This window comes from Anastrepha obliqua, chromosome 2 (assembly GCF_027943255.1).
Source record: "Anastrepha obliqua isolate idAnaObli1 chromosome 2, idAnaObli1_1.0, whole genome shotgun sequence".
Lineage (NCBI taxonomy): Eukaryota > Metazoa > Arthropoda > Insecta > Diptera > Tephritidae > Anastrepha > Anastrepha obliqua.
The window spans coordinates 125,382,962-125,401,808 of record NC_072893.1 but is presented as its reverse complement, the minus strand read 5'-3'; the positions used below and the strand labels follow the sequence as shown (position 1 = coordinate 125,401,808).

Below are 18,847 nucleotides of genomic sequence, written 5' to 3'. Positions count from 1 at the left end.
AATTTTGCGACCACAACGGCTGAGGCGTGAGCTGGTGCGTTGTCGAGATGGAAAAGGAGAATCACTCGATTTTCTCGATTCAAACGAATGCCAAACCTGTCTTTCTGAAACTTGGTGTGTGTTCTTCCAAGAGATGCTACTAACTAAACATAGACTCGACACGCGCAAGTAGCCCATCTCTCTGACTTTGCACGGGTTTTTCAAAGGACTTTCGTATCCCTCTAACCATCTTTCCTCGTCAAAGCTTTATTGCTGCTTTTCCAACAATATGCGTCCTCAACGGTCAAAGTTGCGCTGAAACTACTTTTTTTTTGTTCTCAAAAATCTCTTTAGGTGTTCTCGTACGTTGATGTAAGGTTTTACGCCATCTTCGAACAGAGGATGGATTTTTATGAGGAGCGTTTTCATGGTAGAAATACACTCGGAGGTTTCCGACTTTTACACAAAATTACGGAAGCGTTAACCTTTTTAAAGATGTGAAAAGCACAAAAGTCAGTTGCAAAAAAAAAAAGTTAAATGAGCGTAAAGCCTCACCCACAGTAGTGCCAACCTGCCTGGCTAAGTTCCTTCAGTCGAAGTTCTATAACAGTTTTCCTCTGAAATATGGGAAAACGAAGGAAAGTACGAGGGAAATGAAAACTTTTAATCATGTTTTTTTTTTTTAAATATCAAAAAAATGTGAGAAAAAAACTGCGAAACTACCTTTTTGATCGATGCCAATGGCACCGCACACATCCTAAGAAACTGTCGCCATGACCCTTTTGGGCGCTCACATCCATCTTGGCCTTTTCTGGCTTCAATTCCCAACAGTTCCTTGGCTCCTTTAATGGGTTGCGATCCAACTTTTACTTTGTCAACATTTATTTGAGCTATGAAAGGTAACACACACGTGACCACTTCACTCTTAAATTAATGCTGTAGCCATGAATGAAATTAGAACAAAACATTTTGTAGGAACAAAAAACAAATTGACAGAAGTACTTTTATTACAACAAGTGGCGCATGCGCCGTTTCTTATGGCAAAAGGTCGATCTCTAAATTACTGCTATAATAAAACTACCTGAGTCAAGTCAAGTCATTGAGAAAAAGGTGAAGAATAAGTGGTGTAATTGACACGACTTGACAATTGTGTGGGTTCGTAGAAGTAGCACAATGACATCAAAAAATTAAACTGAAGAAAAATCAAAATAAAAAATGCAGTGTGTAAGGTAAATAAAATTTCAAAATTTTAAGCGCCAAACTGCATGCAATAAAAAAATAGTGAGCAGAACAATAGTAAACCACATCTCAGATACAATCAGAAGGTTTAAAGAAGCACGTGAGAGTGTTTTTTTATTGTATGCTTTAGGATGGTAGTGGCAGTGTAGCTCCATTTACAGCTGCGTGGGTATAGTTTTTTTCCTTTGCCTACTGCTTTTCGAGTATTTGTGGCACGTACCACCTTATCTAGGATATCTCTTTTGCCTGCGTAACCTATTATCTTTATTATTATGATAATGCCTGCTTTGCCTCACCTCAACTGCGAACGGAAGTAATAATTGTAAATGGTTGTTTGACACAAAGATATGGCAACGCCAGCAGCATAATAATGCGACAAACATTTTTTTGTTTATTCCAAATACAAATCATAAATGTAAATGAGTTCGGTAGAATTTTATTTTCAGTAAAGCGCTATGTGTTTAAGAATAAGAATAAATTCGTACTAAATAGTATATATGGACACACATACATATGTACATATGTATATATAAATATATACATAGCAATGCAATCCATTTTTTTTTTTAAGTGAAATCTAATTAAAATTAAACCCAAAAATGTGTGTTAAATACATCGCTTGGTTAGCACTTTTGCGTAGGTTCCAATTATGAAGTTGAAGAAGCAGACTGCTGGCCGAATCAGGCTACTATAGCACAACAATACAAAGAAGAGGCACCACTCCCTTATACCTACAGCGCATCCAAGGTAGGGTAGAGCGGGTTTTGGAGGAAAACTACCGAACTTTTGGGAAAAATTGTTTGTACTCGTAACGGTAATGAAATCATTTGTTCGTTTCACCCCTATTACTACTGCCATTACCGTAAATATATTCTCGGATAGCCAGGCGGCTATTAAATCAATGAATGCGGCTATACAAAGATCAAAGGTTGCACAGGAATGCCGGACAGCTCTAAATGATATTAGCACCGTCTGCAAGGTCAGCCTTATTTGGGTTCCTAGGCACAAAGATATTGAGGAAATTGTAAAGCCGATGAGCTAGCCAGGAAAGGTCCAACTCTTCAACAGCTTAGTGATAGAAGTACCATTCGGATACCTATGGCCCTGAGCAAATTAAGAATAACATGCGTAACAGCTACAGCCATAGTAACCGGCCGCAAATTAGATTAGATTTTCAAGAGCGGATATCTTGAAGGCCGTGGCTTGAAAAAACGATCATTAGCTATTTGGCGGGTATTCCTTGAAACTAACAGTTATCTCCCATGAATATTGTAGAAGTTGCAGAGATGAGGAAGAGGAAGAAACAGTTCACTTCCTTTGCTATTGTCCAGCTTTAACTTAAGTCAGAGCAGGTTTTCTAGGTGAATATTTTCTAAATTCTTTTACGGAACTGTCTGGCATGGGAATGGATTCAATCCTGCGTTTCAGAAGAGCCGCAAATGGTTACACGCAGAAAAATAAATGAGGTTCCCCTGTCGCAAAGTGGTATCACAACGGATCTGTAGGGTCTAAGAGAGTTTGTCGTACAGACCGAATACCACAATAAACTAACCTAACCTTCACACCTGATTGTAACCCATAATGACGTAATTAACCGATAGTGAGTTAGCAGGGCATTCTTTCGTGAATGTCGAAAGTAATCGTGTAGTGGTGAAAGTTTTTTGATTATTAAAAAAAAAAAATTTTAAATAAAAAAAAAATTTAAAAAAAATAAAAAAAAATTAAAAAAATTTAAAAAAATTTGTTGGTGTTTACACTTAGTTCTAACTTAAATTAAAGTTTTAGAAATATTTTAAGATATTTCCGATAAAAATATCTCTATATTTATATGATTATGTTATTTTAAGACAACACTGGAGGAGAACGCAGAAAACCTTCTGTTGTTATATACTTTTGCGATTTTTCAATACCACGTGTTTTTTTTTCAAAACATTGATCATGACATCGCAAAAAGTTTTCAACTGATTGACGTAAAAATTTAAGCACCGCGGTACAAATGCATTCTACACTTTGAACTTTTTCGATTGGTTAATTTACAAGTTTTTTGTAAATTCTGGATACTAACTTTTCCAGCTTCATGCGCAGCCATTTACTTCTTTTATAATACACCTATATGTGTTTTCAAGCTCAAATGCAAAAAAAAAAAAAAATTTACGAACACATTGTTTTTATATCGGTCTAATTTTCATGACGTAAAAGAGGTCCTGCTCCTTAAGACATAAAAATAATTTTAGCCGATTTGAGAAAAAAAATGTTTAATATATTTTTTTATAATAAATTTATTTTAGTTTAATATTTTTTTCTATTTTCTGCTTTTTAGATATTCTCTACTAAGGGGTTTTCGCATTTTTTCAAACATGTTTTTCAAATGTATATTAGTTTTTTTTGAGGTAGTGTCTATATTTGCTTATTACACTTTTTTCCTTTTCTTACCTTTCCTTACCTTTAAGATAAAAATTCCATTTGGCGTATTTCAAAAAAAAGTTGTTTTAGTAATATTTTTCCTTTTTTTTGTTTTTTTTTAAATACTCTCTACATTTGCTTTTCTATTAACCTAACAAAATATTCATCAGGGGGCTTAAAAAAGTGTTTGTAATACATTCTTTTTCTAGTTTTCTTTTTTGTTTAGATAACCTCAACATTTGATTTTCATACGGGGTTTTTTCTTCTTTTTTTCGAACCACTCTATTACCCTTAAGACGAAAAATTCATTAGGAGATTTAAAAAAAAAAATTAGTATTTATAATATTTTTTTTGAGATACTCTACTTTGCTTTGGAACAGGATTTTTCGCGGATTTTCGAACCACTCTATTACCATAAGATAAAAATTTCATTATAGGATTTCAATAAATTTTTCTTTTAATATTGTTGTTTGCTAATATTCGGTTTTTTTATATACTCTCAATATTTGCCTTTCACACAGTTTTATTATTATATTTTGCGAACCGCTCTATTACCCTTCATTTAAAAAAAACCGTTTTGGTGGATTTAAAAAAATGATTATGTTTTAATAATTTTGTTTCTATTGTGTGTTTGTTTTTTAATACTTTCTACGTGTGCTTTTCAATAAAATATGTGAATTTCCAACCACTCTATTACCGCTAAGGCAAAATAGGCCTTAGGGAACTAGGAAAAAAAACTAAAATTTCTTATCTAATTTTTTTTGTTTGTTTGGTGACCCAACATTTGCTTTTCAGTAGCGATTTTTCGCATTTTTTTCGAACCACTCTATTGCAGCTGTTAGTCATTAGAGTTTAATCAATTTCGACTTGGTTGCAAAAATCAGCAGTGCTAGAATGATCGCTCAGATATACATACTTCCTCTTCGAAGCGTGACCCGCTCCTCACATGGAATTATGAAAGAACCCTAACTGCCTAACTCATAAATCTATACTATAAAGGTGAATGTCTGTACTTTGTCCGCGCATCACTACGAAACGACAACACCAAATGACGTCCAAATTTTTATATAACACATTCATATTTTCACCCAATGAAGGTTATAGGCTTGTTTTTATGATGGAACTCCCTTCCCACAGCCCACAGCCCACAGGCCACGTCACCACTCTCATTCGTCACTAATAATCGAATATTTGCTTAAATTTAATTTAAAAAATCTTAGTTTTTCCTATTTCCCACTATTTATAGCACACTCTAGACTTCATAATCCACATAAGCTGTTCAACTATGACCCAAATGCAAAGTTCAAAAACGGGTTGAGATAGAAAATTAATAAAAATAATTTGCTTGATATTTTTCTGATTGGTTGTTTTGATTTTGTTCAACGAGGCATAGCAACGGATGCCGGGTATTGTAATATTATGGTTATTAATAAAAAATTATTTTCTATGAAATTATTGTTTGTAATTCTTTTATATACATATCCTAAATCCCTCAAAACTACTCCTATGCGACCGGGGCCACGGGTTAAATCTAGTAATTTCATAATTTCAATTCCTTAAATATTTTGAAGCGCAGTTACACAAATTAAATAAACTGGGACCTCTCGACATTATGGACATTAATTACTTAATGACAGAACCAATTGGGAAAAATTTCGCCACCATATTGACGATCAACTTATACCAAATGTGATATTAAAAACGCAACTTGATATTGAACATGCCATTATCCATTTTAATGACGTAGTACTAGAAGCAGGGATCAGATCGGCACCAACAACTGACATTACTATTAAAAAGCAAATTATAGAAAAAAGAAAGTTAAGAAAAAGATGGCAAAAAACTAGATCACCTGACGACAAGAGAAAACTAAACTTAGCTACAAAAATTCTTAAGGATACCTTAAATAAGAGAAATAACAAAGAAATCGAAAACTATTTGAAGAATCTGATTCCCTATCAATATACAAACTACTTTTATGGAATTGTACTAAAAAATTAAAAACTCAAATAAAACATCAACCACCACTAAAAAAAGATGACAATTCATGGGCTGTTACAAAAGAGGAAAAAGCGAAAACATTGGCAAATTACTTCGAAAACGTTCTATCAAATGGCGAAGAAAAGAAAATCAACAACCAAAACAACTTCCACTATGATTTTACAAAAATAAAAAGGACGAATACACACGAAATAATAGCTTGCATCAAAAAAGGAATAAAACATAAAAAAGCTCCCGAATAGGACATGATAACAGGAAAAGCATTAGCGGAGCTACTAACCAAGGCATATATAGGGTTTTTCAGTAAGAGCGCTTCAACTTTTGAACTTTTTTGAATAAAACACAAACGGTTTGACTTTTTTAACTAATTTTTTTTTATTATCGAGTTTGAATATATACATTTAAGTATGAAATTCGATTTCTTTTGCATGACCACCGCGTGCACGTTTTACGAAGTCCAATCCTTGAACCCAATTTTCGACCACTCTTTTGCATAAATCGGACGAACTTCCAGCAATTTCGAACAATTATTTTCATAAAAAATTTGCACGATTTGCAATCGTTGCTCAAGTGTGTAGCGTTCCATGATGAAATGTATACTAATGAAGTTTACAAATGACAAGCGAAAAATAAAAAATATTGCGTCGTTCGCCCTCCCTATCGGCAAAAAGTTGAAGCGCACCTATTAAAAAACCCTATATATACTTGCGAAACGTTTTTAATGCAATGTTTCGCTTACAATACTTTCCGAAGCTCTGGAAAGAGGCAGAGATTATTGCATTGCCAAAACCGGGTAAAGATCCAACTACCGTGTCATCATATAGACCAATAAGCTTATTACCGACAATATCTAAAATTGCTGAAAAATTACTGCATGATCGGATAAGCCAACTTCTAGACCAAAAACGTATAATACCGGATCATCAATTTGGATTTAGAAAAAAAGCATTCGACTATTCAACAGATGCATAGAATTACAAATAAAATCCAATCAGACCTTGAAAACAATCGATACTGTGCCGCAGTATTTTTTTGGACGTAGCTAAAGCGTTTGACAAAGTGTGGCATGAAGGCTTACTCCACAGAATAAAAAGAATGCTACCTTTTGACTACTATCTCATCATAAAAAGCTATCTAAGCGACCGAAGCTTCTATATTAAATATGACAATCAATGTTCAGGTATTCATCAAATAACTGCTGGAGTTCCGCAAGGAAGCGTTGTTGGCCCTCTACTATATGTTTTATTCACCGCGGATATACCACCTCCTGACGAAACTAATTCTTCAATTGCTACGTTCGCAGGCGATACAATACTATTAGCATCAGACAAAAGCTTAATTATCGCTACTAAAACACTGCAGCGATACCCCAACGCAGTTAAGGAATGGTTTGATAACTGGTGCCTAAAAATAAATGAAGACAAAACCGTACAGGTTATATTTACTAACAAAACAAAATTTACCGCAGTTCCAATTAAAATAAATGATAAAGCAATTACAATAGAATCAACTACTAAATATCTGGGAATTCACTTGGACTCCAAACTAAATTGGAATCACCACATAAAGCAAAAGGTCAAACAAATAAAAGAAAAACTTCGACAACTTCATTGGTTAGTCTGTTCCAAATCCAGACTCACTATACAGAACAAGCTGTTAGTGTACAAAACTATGATTAAACCAATCTGGCTATATGGATTACAGGTGTGGGGAACGCCTAAAAAAACTCATATAGAAAAAATCCAACGTCAGCAATCTAAGATTCTTCGAATTTTGACCATGTCTGACAGGTACACGAAAAATGATGACATCCACAGGAGTTTTAATATAGCAAGAGTAGACGAAGAAATCAAAAAGATAACAGCAAGGCACTTTGAAAAAATACACACACACAGTAATGCAGAAATCAACAAACTTCTTGAAAGGGAAAGAAATGGGAAAAGGCGTTTAAAGAGAACCCGACCGAGCAACCTAGTATGATAAATGCTAAAAAACCATAAATACGTAAAAAAAATAATTAAAAATAGTTGTAAAATGTAATCATGTAAAGTGAAACTTGTATTGTATTATTGTATATTATTTAATTGTATAATATATTATTTCGTTTATTTTAATTTTATCGCTTTTGACACTGGCCATTAAGCAATGTATATAAATCCTGACCAAATTGTTAAACAACATACTTAATGTCAAAGGACAGATGTATAAAATAAATGGGGGTAAAAAAAAACAAAAAACAAAAAAAAAATTACCCGAGTTCAGTATTGGTTAACTAGCCTGGATTTGGTTGCAAAAGACGCCAGTGTGAGAATAGCTCCCTGATTAACTGAGAAAATAGCCATGCAGGACTAATCTGTCGGCGATAGACGCTGAAATACCAACTCATGCATTTCTTATTTGGTATAATCGACCTGCCGTATTTAGCGGCATTTGCCTTTACACACTCAAACCCGTGCTTTCCTAAACTCCTGCATTTTCTCTCGCCAGCCAATGTCTGCTTTTATCGATTTCCTTGAATTACTCAACAATTTTCCTCATTTTCGTTGTATTTGTTATTGTTTTGAATTTTCAAATGGTCTGCGTTGGTCTTACTTGCGCAATTGTCAAATTATCCTTAAGCACCCGTTTACGCACAATTATTTTATTTTTTCTTCAGCCACCTTTCCATTTATATCGCGCTCGCCCCTCAACGACTCCGCGTCCCTGCACTTAGTTGTTGTCTCAGTGCTGACTGTCAACTATTTGCAATTGAACAATTCAAGTGCAGTCATTCCAACACATTTCACATATCGGACACATGACAGACCGGCTGTCGCTCGCCAACTCAGTCAGTCAGTCACCCATCCAAAGTAATTCCATAGGTTTTGGTGGCAATTGCAAGTTGCAACATTTTGTGGCGATTATCATAAACGGTGACATTAAAATGTCGCCAAATTGATGATCGGTCAACTTTGTGGCGCATGGTGAACTTGTATGCGTATATGTGCATATGTACATACATATGAACATGTGTGTGTGTGTGTGTTTATTAACCAGAGCCTGCTTGCGCGCGCTTCTGTTAGGCAATCCTGCATTTACAATTCTCGTTTCTCAATTTCATTTAACAATTTTGTCATTCGACGTTGAAATTGTGATTGCAATTGAAAATTGAATTATTTATTTCGACAACAATAAAAAGAAGCAGACGTGGACGGGCAAAATGCAAATATCTGCAGTTGGCGAAAATAGCAATGAAGTGAAGGTAATGCAAATTATCTAGGCGACACAAATAATTTTTATTTGCAGTAACAAAAGCAACAACAAGAACAACAATTTCTACCAATATGGTAACCAAAATCAGAACAAAAAAAAGCAAAATGCAAAATTGGAGTTAATTTTAGTATTTGGAGGCGATTAATGGCAATGACTACTTAGTTCTGGGGGCATGTAAAACACACTCAAATGCAGTTGGCTATGCGTGCCTATAAGTTTGCCTGTGGGTAAGCATACATGAAGAAGTAATTGTAATTTGAGAAACCTCATTACAAAAAAAAAAAAATAAAAAATAAAAATTGCACGGTCTACGAAAAATTGGTTTCGTACTATACAACTAAAAACTAGTTGGAATCGAATGCAAATCGGAACAGTTGGGTTTCGTTGTCCACTATTTTTGATTTGATTTCTTGCTCTTTTACATGCCATTATCAGGCTGGATACTGAGTATACAAGTATTTTGTATAACCCAAAAATCTGCGAACCCCTTCGAGATCTGCTTCCATCGAGATCAGGCTCGTACAGATATCTTTCCCGCAACCAACACTTCCACATCGATGACTTCAAGATAGGTGGGGTGGTTGAGGTTGACGTTTTCTCAGCCTTCTAACTGATGCTAAGAAGATATATTCTTTTGCCTGATTTTGCGTGTGTTTTCCTGACAAAAGTGTTTGCTATTACTGAATGCTGCCGCTTTTTGAAGAATTGTAAGACGTTCGGAAGCTCTAGCCGAATGGGTTGGTGCGTGACTATCATTCGGAAGTGCGTAGTTTCGAGTATCCGTTCATGAAACACCAAATGATAGAAAAAGTTATGCTCCTCGGCAGGCAATGACAAACCTCCGAGTGTATTTCTGCCATGAAAAAGCTCCTCATAAAAACCATCTACCGTTTGGACCCTGCTTAAAACTGTAGGTCCTTGCATTAATCACATCGATACGCACACCACAAATAGGAGAAGGAGCTCGGCTAAAAACACCACCACAGCTTCAGGACGACCACATCTCAATTTCTGGTAATGAGCCTCAAATTTGCGGCTGCTGTGATTCACAACCAAATAGAGGCTGGTAAAGTAAGGCAGAGAGAGCTCTTTTGAATAACCACAGAAAGCAGCTCCCGATAGATCTTACTCGGATTGCTCGCCATCCCCGCATTCCTGCAACGAGGTGGCCACTTAAGCAAATCAGAGAGCGTTCCTTTCTGAAGAAGAGTAAGTCACAGCAACTTTAGTTCGAGCACATCCCAATTTAAGGTAGTGAGCCTTAGTATGGGAAATAATCCCAAGCTCTTGAGCTCTTTGATGGGAAAACTTTATTTTCTTTACAACTAAAATGTAGCTGCTTATTTCAGGTTGTTGTATCTGTAACGCCCTCTTTGGGAACAGCAATTGGTATCAGGAGATGAAGACGTAGAATTAGGGGGTAGCCTTTTCTTATTAATGTTTTCATATTCCCATTGGGTGTGCCGCAAAACGGCTCTGGATCAAACAGATGCTCTTGGGCTCCATTAAATGAATATCTGAGCCGATTTGATTAAGAAAAGCTATAAGGCCTCTTTACACTTGAATTTAAACGCCTCTTTATTGTGAATTTAAGTGAAGAGCTACTACAGTTCGAGGTCAAAGTTTCTCAACAGTCGCTGATGCCGTGCGCCTTCTATGAAGATCAAGACGAAAGAGGGAGACGAGACGAGCTCTCATTGCTTTATGCTATTATAACAACAACAAAAAAGAAACAGCAGCAGCAGTATTATTTGCGTATGAAGTTCCAACACCTTAAAAAAGGTCGTTTACAGGGAGGGAGGGAAAAACCATGCGCGCCTTATCTCAGCCACTTAGATACTGGGGATTTCCAAGCCGGATTCTCTGCCTTTGATATTTCATGTTTTAACTGAACGATGTCCCATTGTTGTTGTTTTTGTAGTACTAAAAATTTTTCTTATATATACAAAAAATGCTGCTGGAGTGTCAGCTCTTGGCCGTATATAAACCGGGTTCGTTCCGATAACGTAGAATAGATCGTCCTCATCTTAAGCTCTCATTCATCTTGAAATCTCTGTTGTTTTAAAGAACTAAGAAAAAAATCAAAATCAGCTTAATAAAACCCCAAAAGTGAAATCTCAATTTTTCGTTCATTCTCAGCCGCATTGCGTACATACAAACCATAAATAAACCACGAAAACTGCGCAAAAACAAAAAAAAAAAAGATTACCGTTTAAAATTCCAATCGACACCCCAATAAGATCGCCAGCGCACTTTGATCACAGCGACACGTCTACTCGTACGCTCCACAGCCCTTTCGCTGGCAGTCCAACCCATTGTGTCGGTCAATTGTTCACTGGCATTTATGTTCTGCTGCCTTGACTTTGGAATGCAAGCGCTTGCTTGAGTCCACCGCTGATCACTTTTGAATTTGGCAGCGACTGCTGTATATGCGACCAATTTATTTAAATTAATTGCCATTGTTTACTGCAGTGGTTTACGCTAACAAGCAGATCAAACGGTTGACTGGGTAAGAGGAGGTGCCTAAGCACAAAAATAAATAAAAAATTAGGTAGTAAAGGTTTTGAGGTAACGAAGAGTACTACCGATCAACTGGACTGCCCATACGCACACTTACTCAATTGTAAAGATTCTAGACTGCCTGACTGTCTACTAAAATCATCTAATAACCGAAATAGTTAGGTGCTTGCGAGCTTACCTCGTCTTCGCTCGAATCTAATACAAATCGAATCATAAGTTAGCGGTTTCGGTCTAGCAACGCTCACCTCCATTAATTTCATGCTTTATTTTTTCACAACTCTTGTTATTGTCACACCTATGCTGGCAGCGCCCGATCGCCTGACAGGCTGGTGGTGTTTGTGTGGCGTTGTTTTTTCCAAACTCCGGATATTGTATACAGTTGATCGCACATTTCACACAAAATCGATTGCTCGAACGCGATCGCCGTCGATCGATTGGCATTTTTTCGCCAACTAACTACAAATGACTAGGTTCTTTTTTTTATTTTTGCTTTTTTTTAATGTCTTTTGTATGCAAATTGGTGGGCACATAATTGACTCACTTTGTGTTTAGCTGCGCTGAAGTGTTGAGTAGACATGAGAAATACTCTTTTGGGCACTCCACCTTACTTCCTTTCCCACCCATGTGGCTGATGGTTGGCCGCCGATAGATTTGTAGCTTTACGCCTCAGTGTGCTTTTGAACTGTGAACTCGCGTTAAGAGTGGTTATCGTGTGTTGCCATCACATACCTGAGCGTAGTTTGGTGTTTAGAGGGTGTTTTCACCCAATAGAGCATGAACGTTTTTTCGAAAATAGCAGAACTCGTTGATTTGTAAAAAGTTATTTGACTGGCGACAAACAATGTTGGCTATTTTAATATTAGATGAAGTAAAAAGTTCTGAAAATTTGTTCGCTTCATTTCGACAGTGAATTTTATATAGTTTTGATTATCCTATACAAGGTGAAGTCTGAAATAAACAAGACTCAGTTAAAATAGAAACGACAGAAGCTTTGCTCTGATAACATCGAGTTTATTTAATCAAAATAGGCTCCTCTGGCCTCGATACACTATTTTGCGCGATCTAAAAGCTTTTGGAAAGAGTGTTTCAGGTCATTGATCGAAATATTTTCAGGATGTCGGTACAAGCCTTTGGGATGACCTTTACGGACGTAAAACGTTTTCCTTTCATAGCCAAATGCAATCACAAAAAAGTCTCAGGAAGCCATATCAGGCGAATACAATGAGTGGTTGACGGTTAAATTGCGATTTCTAGTCAATAATCAATCACAAAACGGATCAATGAGAGGGTGCAATAAGCGCTAGCTACCTGCTTCGCGGTATTTAGGGCGAATTTGACGAATGCGATGCAACAAACGCTTCAAACCGCCAAGATAGAAAATTGCATTGTCGGTTTGGCCAGTTGGCACAATTCCCTTGGAATCGTAAAAACAAATGAGCATCGACTTGATTTTTGACTTCTTCAAACGCGATTTTTTGGGTGGTGGCTGGTCTGGGGCCTTCCATTCGGCAGTTTGACGCTTAGTTTCAGGTTCATGTTGGAAATATAATGTCTCATCACCAGTTATAATGCTGTAAAGGAAGTTTTCGTCTTTTCTCGCTTCTCTAATGAGTTCTTTCGAATGTTGAATTTTGAGCAATTTTTGGTCCTCAGTTAGCTTGTGCGGAATGAAATGTGCACAGACCTTTCGTAAGTCCAATGATCAGTTAATGTACGAAAAATCGATGTTTTGGAGATATGCAACTCTGATTCCATGAATTTTAACGATGATTTTGGTTAATTTTTGATAAATTTACGAACAATTTCGATTAAGTTTTGGGTGATTACTGATTTTGGGCGGTATATTCATTCTCATCTCACAACCATCTCTGAAAGGTGCGAACCACTCATGAACTCTGGCACGAGATAGACAATCATGGCCATACACTTTTTTCATCAATTCAAATGTTTCAGTAAACGTTTTACCGATTTTAAAACAAAATTTGATATTAGCTCTTTGGTTGAAACTCATTTCTTTACCGATAATACAAACATACTGACACTTTAGACGCAATAACTTCGCTTCCACTGAACTGAATGTCACCAAACTTTCACTTGAAGTCAGCTGGGGATGCTGTCTTCGACTCGGGGATTTAATTGTGTCGACCCTTAGGATGATGGAGCTTCCATATTACGGGAACGAAATAAACGAAATTACATAGCTATTTTGTCCGATACTGTATTGGATTCATAAACAACATAGGTTTTTTCGGCCGCGCCTTCCGATTTTTTCACTACGCTGGTGCTGAAGAATGTATCGAATTTTCACTTTTTCTCTAGGCTTGAAGACACTAAACATCTGACTGGCTTTCCCGAAAAAAAGTGGAATTGAAATTATTTTGAAGTGTAATACAACCTTTAAATCACCTTGTAGTACGATCCGATGTGTTGCCAGCGTTCCTCGCTTTCTTTTTTCGCGAGGAGTCTCCAGCTTTTCCCCAACTAAATTACCAGCTGGACGAAGGAGTTTAAACTGCAGCTAAAGATGAAAGTCTATGACGCATCAATACCGACCGTTAACAACCCTAAAATTTTGGGTGTCACCTTCGACAGCTTGCTTTTATTCTCAGCGCATACAACCGCAATTGCCACTGAGGTTTAAAAGTGCCACAAATAACGCTGATCCCGTCTGGTCGCCTGGCACTAGTGATTCGCCTTGGACAAATCTCCCGAGCACAACAAGCAATTTCTGCTAGAGTTCTACCGAAGGAGTCACCAACCATTTCCTAGGTGAGTCAGGAGACATATTTTTGACTACACCAGCGAAATTCAGGACAAATACAACTGCAACTACTGAACTGGACAGTATGTATATAGACAGACATTAATTGACATTCAACGGAAAATCCTTACCAGCTTCGTAACCATCACCTATTGCAGACGAAGAGCTTCAACTGCCTCGCATGCACTACGTAACTTGGGCTGAATTACGGTCGGCATATTGTAGCAGGTTAAATTCGTACATATCCAGAATCGGCCCCAGTATGCATATAATTGGGATATGGACCACTTACTCTTGTCGTTTTTGCGCTAGAAACTAGGCACATACGCTCAGTCCAACCCAGCTGTAGCTTAGGTTTATTAAGGAAACTGTGGCTGGAAGAGGTACTGTGATGAGTAGAGGGTACTAAAGGCCTTGAGTCTTTCAATTTGTGTCTGTTGGATATTTTGATTCACTTTTTCATGGCAAAAATATACTCGCACGATTGTCTTTGCCTACGAGGATCAAAGGCAATGCAGTTTAGAGAAATATTTACCCAACAACATAGTAAAAATTATTTTTAAATTCTACACATCGCCGTCGATCAATTAATGCGTCGCCCAACAACTTTCTATTCGCCTAAACCGCGTTGCATGCAACATGCTAATTTATATCGACGCATTTTTCGGCTGACATTTAAAATTGTGGCAATCCATTTGCATTGCGTTTTTTCTTTTTATTTCCTTGTATTATTCATTTGAAGGCTGCATTTATTATGCACTTCCGTATGCCATCGCATGCGCTACCTTTAGCGAGCGTCTGGGAAGGGTGTCTTTGCGGTTGCTGCGTCAGCTGTGCTGCCAGGCGCGTCCCGCTCAGGTGGTGCTGACCATTGTTGCTATTGAATTAATCAATAATCGTGCTGTGAAGTGCACAAGTATAACAGTATTTTCCCAGCTCGGGCTACAGCTGAAAAGGAGGAAAATGAAATGTTAGTGAGACACATCCACTTACTTGTGCAATACTTAGCAACTTGCCGCCGTCGAACGGCAGTCGCGTCTTAATGGCAATGTCACCTCAATTTCCAGCACTGCCACTAATTCTTTATTGCCACGCCGTATTATCGATGCGGCGGCTGCTTTGGCTCAATAAGACAATTGCTTGTTCCCACTGACAGTTTCATTTTATGCGTTGTCCAGCCGAAAAGCGAAAAATTTATAAACCTCGCAAGCGACGTCAGCATTCAAATGTCTTTCTTTTCAAAGCGACACTTCCTTCATGGCACGAATGTGCGAGCCTATACAGTGGGGTGTAACACGCTTTGAAGCAGCTCTAAAATTCTTAGAGCACATCAATGCTAGAAACTATGCAATTGATACTCCCAACCCACTGTGGCTGCACCGAGCATCCTTTGGCACTGTCGTGGCTTTAGGGGAGCCAGCAGACACTGTCGCCTACTTCGCCGCTGCTGTTGCGCTCATTAATCGTCGTGGCATGCGTGAATACCGGCAGTCGCAATCGCCGCAATTGAGAGTGAAATTTTTATTTGCTGGAATTTGCTGACGTTGTTTGGTGTCACTTTGATAAGTTGCTGCCGTGCTACGCCAATTTCGAAATTCACGCCAATAGCCCGCCGATCTCCTTGCCTTACAAATTTTATTTTAATTTTACTCACCATTTACCAATGCACAAACAACAAAATTGCTTTGACCAAAACAATTGGATTGCGCGAAATTCCAATGTTGATTTGCTTGACACCAGTCGGATGCTGGGAGTGCGCATTGTCTGCTTGTATGTATGTTGTGGGACGTGAGTTGAACGAGCGGTGGGGCTGGCAGTAGACTGGTCGATAATTTCCAAATTGTTCGCTCGTCTGTCGGCTGTAGAAGCAAACAACAGTTGGCGACACAATCGTCCAAATGATCGACCGACCAGTCAGACTGGCAATTGCCATTGACAACTTAAATGCGCACCGTCGGGACGATGTGACGGTCACAATAATTTCTCAATTGCTTCAAAGTGCTGATAGGTTCATAGCTGATTGGGTTATGTTTAGAAATCATCTTGGTATTGAGGAAAATAAATGTAGTGAATCCTTAGACCGAACTTAGCGAAACAGAAAAAAACAGTTTAATGGAAGATCTTTTCCAAAAAATATTTAATAGAAAAACAAGTTAAGTTTTCATGAAAATGCATGGCAGTGACCGTTAGCTCTATGTCAGGGATAAACTTAAGCCGCTGTTGGGCACATTTTTTGGCCGTTCGAGAAGGAATTCGCAGAAATCCTCTTAGAAGGTAGAAAATAATGTCCAGGGAAAGGAATGTATCGATTAGCTCCATTTCAAACCTAATTAGAGATGATCTTCACATGAAAACCTTCCATCGCTCAGCTGGTCGTCTTTTGACAACGCGCTTGAAGAAAATTAGACTCGACAGATGCAAGCAGCTTCTTCGATGGCACGCGGTCAACGGCCTTGAAAAAATTAATTTCACGGGTGAGAAAATATTCACTGTTGAAGAAGTTTTTAATAAGCAAAACGACAAAATCTATGCTAAAATTTCTAAAGACGCAAAAAACGTTGTTCCAAGAGTTCAGCCTCCGTAATGGTTTGGTGGGAAGTGTCTCTTCATTTTAGCGAAGAATGGACCACAAGTGTACCAAGAGGATGTCATAGAAGGCATGATGAAGCAGTTCAGCAGTTCAGCAGTACTCTCTTCTATGGAGAGCGTTTGATCTTTCAGCAAGACTCCGCCCTAGCCCATAAGACAAAAACCACCCAGCAGTAGCTAAAACCAATATTCCTGGTTTCATAGCCGCAGAAGATTGGCCATCTGGAAGTCCAGATCTGAATCCATTGGACTACAGTTTGTGGTCAGAATTGGGGAACATGCCCTGTCGAAGGCCCCACAGAAATTTCGATTGAGACTATCCAATATTTGGTTCGTACAGCGACGTCAATAACCAATAGCTGCAATAGCTGAATGGCTTATTCATTTGAAGGCTTGTTAGAAGCAACTGGTGACCATTTCGAATGTAAATTCCAATTTACTTCAATAAAAAAGTATTATAATTTCATATCTATAACGGACTTAATTTGTAACAGATCTTATGGCAGGGCTAAGTATAATATCGGGTTAATATTTCTCAAAAACTTTAATTTCTCAGAAAATGTGTAGCAAACGAGTGTGCGAGGAAGGGATCTAAGGCAGGTCATTTGGACTCGGGGAAGTCCCGTTGAGTTCTCCGTTATGTTCACAAGTTGATAGCAAGGTTAGAGTCGTTATTAGCAGTGGATGGATTGATTCGGACACTAGCAGAATATTTTATTACTTTGACATTCGAAGACTAAAAAACATGGAATCAACTGAGTTTCACAAAAAGGAGTACACAGCTTTTTACGGCAATACCAAAGGGACACTGAACAAATAACCGCAAGGTCAGACAACGATTTCTGTAGCAGCTGTAGAGATGAAAATTCGGCAAGAATGCCGCGCACTGAGGGAACCGAGACTAACCTACGGCTGTGAATCATGGGTCCTTAAAGTTAATGACGTGAGTTTACTGATGCGATTTGAAATAAAATTTCTTAGAAAAATATTCGGCCCTATACGATTAGAAGGCGGTACATATCGTATACGATATAACCACGAGCTCAGTATTTTAATCGCGGGACGAAATGTAACGCGGTTTATAAAGTCGCAAAGATTAGAAAGTGCTAAGAATGAGCAGTGACAGAAAATCAAATCCTGAAGGAGCAAAATGGAGAGGCCGGCCAAGGTGACGAGGGTTGCAAGACGTAGAAGACGATGTACGACAGATGAGAATCTCACAACATAGAGCGAAAGCGGGCTGTCCAGAAGGACGGAGACGTATTGTAGAAGAGCCAATTATGCCCCTCGGACTGTAATGCCAATAAGATGATGATGGGGAGAACCGAGAACCTGAATAGTTTGGAGATAGTTTCTTAGGAAGAGATTCATTTGGATTCATCAAAAGGTCAAAGGTTGTTTTAAGGACATGATACTTACTTATATGTATCTAATACTTTATATAATGCCTCTAAGAATCAGACGGTTTTTGTGCGAAGCCTTTTCATGGCAGAAATACACTCAGAGTTTTGCCATTTCCTGCTGAGGGTCCACGCTGTTAGAAAAAACTTGTTTCTTATATTTGATTTGTTATGACTGCAGTAAGTTTCGAACGCGAGCCCTACTGGTAGTCACAGATAAACTCGCTCAGTTGCGTCTGTCGTTGGGATACATCTTTTCTGAGCCCACCATATGTAGACCTCGATGGCCACCGACTAAACTCCTTCATAACTCAGACTGTCTAACGTAACTTTAGTTATTCGAAAAAAAAAAAATGAAGTCGCCTTATCGCGAATCCTTTAAAAGCCATTGGCTGCACATTGTAACTGGGTTGAAGCAGCTTCTCGTTTAGAATTTTATCGGCGAGCTGAGCTTTTTAAAAGCTATTTTAAAATCTCAGTTAAGGGATATTCAGATGCGGTTATCAAATGGCAAAGATAAAAAAATTATACTTCGTCAGTCCCATGCAAACTATCAGGTTCGTTCTTCTCTTCTCTACTTTCTTCCATTGAAGCTAGAACTGGTATTCCTGCAGCATTCTACTTATAAACCATCGGATACAGCAGGATCCGCTGGTAAACTATGTCTACGTACGTCTCTGTAGGTCATCACGGAGCTTTGAAC

At 37.9% G+C, this 18,847-nt stretch overlaps 1 protein-coding gene across 1 annotated transcript in view; it reads right to left on the bottom strand.

Annotated features, from left to right (window-relative positions):
* Positions 1–12,230, bottom strand: part of LOC129238943 (kelch-like protein 20) — a 53,409-nt gene extending 41,179 nt beyond the window's left edge. The window contains exon 1 of the mRNA XM_054874189.1: positions 11,936–12,230. Coding sequence (XP_054730164.1) covers positions 11,936–11,971 — 36 coding nt within the window. The 5' untranslated portion in view covers positions 11,972–12,230. The remainder of the gene's footprint in view (positions 1–11,935) is intronic.
* Positions 12,231–18,847: the final 6,617 nt, after the last annotated feature.